The sequence below is a fragment of the Helianthus annuus genome, chromosome 10 (genome assembly GCF_002127325.2).
Source record: "Helianthus annuus cultivar XRQ/B chromosome 10, HanXRQr2.0-SUNRISE, whole genome shotgun sequence".
Taxonomy (NCBI): Eukaryota; Viridiplantae; Streptophyta; class Magnoliopsida; order Asterales; family Asteraceae; genus Helianthus; species Helianthus annuus.
The window spans coordinates 3,990,082-3,997,300 of NC_035442.2; the positions used below are offsets into that span (position 1 = coordinate 3,990,082).

Here is a 7,219-nt window from a genome sequence, read left to right on the forward strand (position 1 = left end):
ACGGGTATGACCGGGTTTTGACTTTTTGGGTATTGGTCATACCCGGTTTGGGCCCGGTTTTGGCCAGAAAGTCTATATCCTGTGTACTACTCGGGTTCGGGTAGGTTCAGGTTCGGGTTTTTAATACCCGGGTATTAGAATACTTTATTTCTTGGTCCGGGTAGGGTTTGGGTACTGGTCGGGTAGGGTTCGGGTACGGGTTCGGGTATAGATTGGGTTTTTCGATTATTTTTTGGCATAAAACATAGAAATATAATGGAAACCTTTAGGGTCTGTTTGGTATGGGGTAATGGAATGGGCGAAGGAATGGAATGGACGGGGTAATGGAATGAACGAGGGAATGTAATGGATCATTACCATTCCACATCTTGTTTGGTTACCATGTGTGAATGGAATGAGTTATTATTGTGTATTGTTCGGTAGGCAAGAAAAACGGAGTAATATAATCAGCGGTGAGTGATGGTGGTGGTGGTGGTGGTGGTGATTGTGGGTGGTTATAGGTGGCGGTGGTGGGTGTCGGCGACGGCGATGGGTGGTGGTGGTGGCGGCGAGTGGGGGTGCGGCGGCGACGACGAGTGGTGGAGGTGGCAAGGTGGTCGTTGGTGGTGGGTAGCAGCAGAGGTGGCGGTTGGTGTGTCACACCCCAATTTTCCACGTGTCACCGGTGGGCCCGGTGGGGAGTACGTGACGTAGTTGATATCATCATAGTCAAACCACACAATTTAAATGCACATCGGAAGCAAAAGATAAATATATTACAATCCGATATGAAGTAATATCCAAGTATTACATTACGGAAAGTAAAAGATCCACAGGCGGATCGCAAATAAAATAAAACATTGTTCAACAGACTTCAGGCATCTAAGCTTGCGAGACTTCTATTTGATGCTAGGAGAAACCAGCCTATTACGCGTAGTACCTGCACTAGCCTTTTTGGGAAAATACGTCAGTTTTCACTGGTAAATACAATTTAACTGACTCATTTTGAAAAGGTTTTTAAAAATTGATTTGAATGCACAAGGCATAAAACATTTTATAACTTGGGAATAATTAATCAAAGTTAAACTTGTAAAAGATTTACATGTTTGTTGTGCGTTCAGTCGCCCGAGTCGTATCGGGTTTAAGGTTAAATGGCACACCACTTAGTATAAGTCCGCGGCGGGAAGCCAACGTTTATACCTTAATAATATGGACATAATACCGGGTGTACGCCTACACCCGGGTGTCAAGGTCGTGGCCAAAAATGATGCCAAGGATATCCGGGACATGGTCATTAAGCTCCCAAAGGCGTAAAAACAAACAAAACCAGGTTTTTAAACGGGTCACATTGATAGTACCCAACTACTAATGAGTTGGGGTCAATTGCCCGACCAAGCGGTATTTTATATACCGTACCCCCAAGCCCGTATAAGGGAAAATAAGTTAAAAGTATTTACCTGAGCTAAATATAAATTTAATCCCAGCCGTATACCACCAAGCAAGTACGGATAGCTTTTACTGGGCTCCTAAATCTGGAACGAAGGTTTTTATAACCTATTAGATTTCTAACGGGTCTTTAATTTGGCCTAAGCCTAGACCGGTTAGTTCTTAAATGAAGATTACGGTTTAAACGCATGATAAGGCGAAGACCGTTTTTAGAATATGGTTTTGACCCAACAAGCTTGCATACTTGTTTAATATGGGTAACTTAATCACATTCTGGATTTTGAGACCGAAATGATATGGTTTGACCCGTTTCGGCTATAATGGGTAAACTAGTTACCTACGCCGATCCGAACGCATAAAGTGCGTAACGAGTAACCATAAGAGTCATATACAAGTTTCCTAAGTTAATATGCCTTAAACATGTTGTGATATCAGTAAGATACCTTCCATTATGCCCCAAGTGGTTTTAAACCCAAACTATGCCTCATAAGGGCATTTTGGTCATTTAAAAGGGTATAAAAAGGGTTTAAATGACATTCTGAGTTACAGGTCTGAATAAACCAGTAAACCTACTCATTTTACCAAGTTATAACAGTAGGGTATCAGTCCTATGTGAAATTTATCAATCTTAATCATCCTAGACTCCGTAGGGGCGTTTTGGTAATTTCACATATGCTTAAAAGATCAAAACTGGAATTCTGATCTTAAGATATCCTCCTACTGTTTAAAATATAAAATTTTACTGAATACATCAGTAGGTTTCAACCTCATATGCTTAATTAGGTTCTAGCACATACTTATGCGTTAAAAACGCTTAAAAAGGCGATTTGGAGCCATTTCCGGGTTTTATATAGAAAGCTGATATTTTTAAAATTCCAGAAGGCTCAAAATAATTTATTTAACATACTAGATCAGTAGAAAAAGGTTTGGGGTCAATTGGATATATAAAACTCATTTTATAGCCCAAAAGGGCAAAACCGGCATTAGCCGAATTAAGCTTAGAACGCTAAGTTATGCTCACCCTAAAATTAAATAAAAATTTCTAAAAATCCCAAAATATTATTTTAATACAGTAGGTACAAAGTTTTGTATAAAAATTTGGGTTTAGATAGGCTATATGCAATTTACGCTATTTAATTACTAAAGAAGCTTCTAATTACGCTATTGAGCATAACTCCTAATCTAGACCTCAAACTGATGTCAAATTTTATGGACAAGTTTATAATTTAGTAGTGAAGGTTTCTATCCTCTCACATTTTCAAAAATATCGTTTTAAGGTCAAAAGGGCATAACGGTCAACAATTCGGCATATAACGGAAACTTGCAAATGAATAGGATAACTAAGGATTCAGGTTGTATAACCTCAGAGGGTTATACTAACCTATAACATGATCCTAAAGGAATCCTAAGGCATATCTAAATAAGTCTAATTCGGGTCAGAACTGAAAGTCAAAGCAAAAGTCAACTTTCGCGACTTTCGGCTCCGAACCGGGCCTATACTTAGAATTGTCGGGTTGAATCATGCTTAGGCATGTTCAACTAATATTTACCAAGTTATTAATGTGAGAAAACTGATTTTATAACATTTATATTAATAGCTATGTACTTTATTTAAAACTAACCCGTTTGACTTTAAGTTGATCCGACAATTAAACCAAGTAAATGTGGTAATTAGGAGGCGCCCTTTTGAGGGTTAATTGCCTACCTAATTACGATCACGTAGCCATGTTCGAAGCGAACCATGGCTCAACCGTTTAAAAGTCAAAGCGTTTATCGAAGACGCTTGACTTTCGGTTACAACCGCTAAAATTAAACTAAGCATGAAAGGGGACACTTACAAAGGGTCCAAGCAAGGAGGGTTGATCCTAAATTCTCAGGTATGAAGAGCAAGGTCTCCAACTTAGAGGATTCAAGATCAAGGTGTGAGTTTGGGGAAAGATCAAGGTGGGTATTTATAGGATTTTGAGAACCGTTAGGATCGTTTCTCGTAAACCGTGATCAAATCTGAGCCATACACCTATTACCCATGGTTTACAAAACAATGGGCAGCCCCTAGATTGATAAAAACCCACTTTAAACACCTGGAAACAGCTGGTAACAGCTGGTAACAGCTGGAAATTAAGTTTCTGAAATGGCAGTTTTGGTCCCTGCATGCTTCTAGCCCCTTTCTGATGCGTTTGAGGCCCGTTAAACCATTTTTAAGCCTCTATAATGATGCCTAAACATGAGGGACATGAAACATGCTCAAGAATATGTCGGATGTCAGTTCGTTTGGTCGTACGGTCACGTTGTGCGTCTAATTACGACGAAACACGAACGGACGCGAAAAACGATCCAAACGACGCGACGAATGGAATTTTATCATGCCACACACTAAAATAAAATATTTTAGTGCTTACATAAATTTTTGGGTGTCCGGGGATATTCAGAATGCAAGATATGCGCAAAAGTGCAAACTTTTGCACTTTTTGACACTTTTAGTCCCTGCATGACATAAAAGTTTATTTTTGCGCACTAAACACCTCTAAGCCTATATCTAAGCTATATAAAGGATAAATAAGGTATGTTTAACTTATGAACATATTCCGGAAGGTCCGTTACCATACGATTCGACCTCCTTTTGCAGTTTGACGCAATTAGTCCCTTAATTGCGCAAAGTAGCGCGAAATGCCGATTAATGATATCTAAGCCTTCCATTGCCCATAATAATCATTCTCCAGCATATATTTAAATATTAATACGCTCCCGCTTGCTTAAATGGTCCCCGGATGGCGTAGATTCAAAAGTTGACGCTTTAGGCCCCTCTATTGCGCAAACTTGCGCATTTCATCATTTATTAGCATTGAAGCCTCATCTAATCCATATTAGGCATCCTTGAAAGTATTATTAAACATCACGATGCTTCGGGTTCGCTAAAATATCATTCAGAGGTATAATTAAACATATTGACACTTTTAGCCCCTCTAACTTGCAAAGTTGCGCGTAACTTTACTTATAGGCATAAAAACCTTAGTTGGCCATTACTTGGCATTCCCGAGAGTATAATTAAATATTATGAAGCTCCCGGTTTGTTAAAAGGTCACTCAGAGGTAAGAATTAACATGTTGACGCTTTTAACCCTTCATTGCGCAAACTTTCAATTAATTACGCAAACGGCTACACTTTATCATCAAGTGGCACATTTGTGAACATCATCATCGTGAGAGGTTATTTAGAAACTTATTTTAGTTATGCTAACACTTCTAGTCCTTTCAAAATCAAAGTTTTTGATTTTTCGAAAATTTAGTCCCTAAACTTCGCTGTTTGACTTCATCAGGGTTTATTACACGTGTCAATACATCATTGGACGTGATTTTACGAGGTGTTACATGGTGGCGGCGGCGACGGTTGGTGGTGGTGGTGTCGATGACGGTGGTGGGCGGCGGCAACGAGTGTCGTTAGCAGTTGGTCGCAACTGTGGGTGATAACGGTGGCAAGTGGGTGGCGGCGGCGGCGGTGGCTGTCGGGGTGAGGTGGTGGCGGGTGGCGGCGATGGCGTCGGTGGTGGGTGGTGGTGGGTTGTGGCAAATGTGGTGGGTTGTAGTGTTGTTGATGAATGGTGCAAGAGGGATGGAATGGAAAAAAAAATGGGGGGTGGAAGGAATGATTTTGAGGAAATGGAATGCATTTTGGAATGGGTGATTCCATTCAATTGACCAACCAAACACCCTTTTCTTCATTCCCTCGTAATCATCCATTCCATTCCACCTCTCATTCCTGCATACCAAACGCTACCTTATTTTCACATATTGTATGCCTTGAAATCTACCAAAAAGCCTCACACAAGCTCTAAACATTCAAAAAAAGTTGTTGTACACAACGGGTCCGGGTATTACGAAAACCCGGGTACGGGTTTTATGAAAACACAGGTATGCTGAAAACCCGGGTACGAAAAAACCCGGGTTCGGGTATTGAACAAAATATGCATACCCGGTTCGTACCCTACGGGTAGGATCGGGTTTAAAAAAACCCGGTTTTTCTGATACCCGAGTTCGGGTTTTTTGTGCACCTCTAGTCCTGATCCGTTGTGAAGAAGTTTAGAAGAGGCGAACCGTAATAACCGTATAACAATATAACCGTTTTATGCATAGTTATAACAATATATACATGTGTTTATAAGGTTTTGTAGATCTCTATTTAAAATTGGTTTTGCATAAAACAACTTCATAACACTAGTTTGAAATAACTGAAATATTATACCAATGAGCAAAACTAAAGTCACAATACCTAATTGATAAAAAAAAACTATGAAATAACAAGAAACTAAAATAGCTAACTTAGTGACAAAAGTTACAATCTCAAAGATCCTATCCACAAAACTTAGTTCCAAAATGTTCTAAATTAATCTTCTAATTTAACAACTATATTAATTCAACAAATCTCCCATCAAAGTCCAATTAACTGTCCAAGTTTGTATCCATGAAGAGTGATCAATTAGATGGAACATGATAGTATCTACCCCTGCAAGTACATCTATAGACCACTGGACATGATTCAGTCATGGAACACTTGAAACTTATCATCACTCTCCTACAAGGAGAACATGGTCCGCACGCGTGTGAACAATCGGGTATGCTTGATCCTGTCGGGTATAGATCCATCCCAAGCTCTACGCGTTCTCCTTTCTACAAAATCAAAATTTAACTTAATAATAATAAATAAGCCTCAATCGACAAGAAGCTGAAAGTTAACCCTAAACCGATAGTGAAATATAAGAACGTAGATTTGTTAATTTTTCATAGTTTAATACGCGAAAAGAACTTAAAACTAATTTCGGAGGGAAACAAACAAACAAACAAACCTTAGGATGTTCTTGACTTTGGGATCGACTAAGACCGCCTTGTCCTCGATTATTTGTAACTAAAATACAAGGTAGAAAACTATTAATATGTAATGCAATTTCATATGATATAAAATATATAAACATGAATATATTAATACTTTACTTATGCAAGTATATTGCTCTTACAATGATGAGGATGGAGACTTTCACCAAGGTTAAGTACCAAGAAAACTATAGTCACAAGAAGCAAGATGTTGGAATATATGTTCTTCATGTGGTAAAGTTTGTGGCTTTCTTTTAGGGTTTTACAAGACAAACTTAGAGAGAGGGGGGGGGGGGGGGGGATGGCTTATGGTCAAAACCAAGAGACTGAGCAGGAGTTAAAGAATCAGAAGGGTTGGATAATAAGCATGCATGCACATCAATATATATACACACACATGCTATAAGTGAAAGTGTGTGCTTATAATTAATGCAAGGGTTACATTTGATGCACTTCACATGATTCTTGGCCACACCCTCTTTTAAATTTGTTTTAAGTTTCAAGCTTTCAAAGGTTGCCAAAATTTGAACCCAAAAACCTGGCCAAGATTTTGAACTTTAGGAATAATAAATAATGGTAGAAAATTAATGCCAGTTTGGTCTTTATTTATTTAATTTACAAGAACTGGAATTAATTCTACATTTCTACTCATCATGTTTAAAACTCTGGACCAACCATCACTAGTGCTCTAGTGGTGGCTACGGGTATTTAAGTTCCACTTATGGTGGGCCCGGGTGAGTTTTCCCCTCCAGGTCTCAAGTTTAAGTCTGGGTGATAGGGGTTTCTCGTTAAGGGGTTAAAATTGGGGATCTATTGTGTGAATGGGCTCTCTAGCGCAGACCCGTTAAGACAACGTATGCTAGACCTCCCGACATTCGTGAATAATTCACACCTTAAAAAAATGTATAAAACTCCGGACTTGTGAGTAA

The 7,219-nt window shown here is 39.1% G+C and overlaps 1 protein-coding gene across 1 annotated transcript; it reads right to left on the minus strand.

The window, feature by feature from the left end:
- Positions 1 to 5,637: 5,637 nt before the first annotated feature.
- Positions 5,638 to 6,582, minus strand: LOC110880591 (protein EPIDERMAL PATTERNING FACTOR 2). Its single transcript, XM_022129089.2, has 3 exons — positions 6,434 to 6,582; positions 6,266 to 6,324; positions 5,638 to 6,089 (listed from the first exon to the last, which is right to left on the minus strand). The coding sequence occupies exons 1-3, from the start codon at positions 6,519 to 6,521 to the stop codon at positions 5,895 to 5,897; spliced, it is 342 nt and encodes a 113-aa protein (XP_021984781.1). The 5' UTR covers positions 6,522 to 6,582; the 3' UTR covers positions 5,638 to 5,894.
- Positions 6,583 to 7,219: the final 637 nt, after the last annotated feature.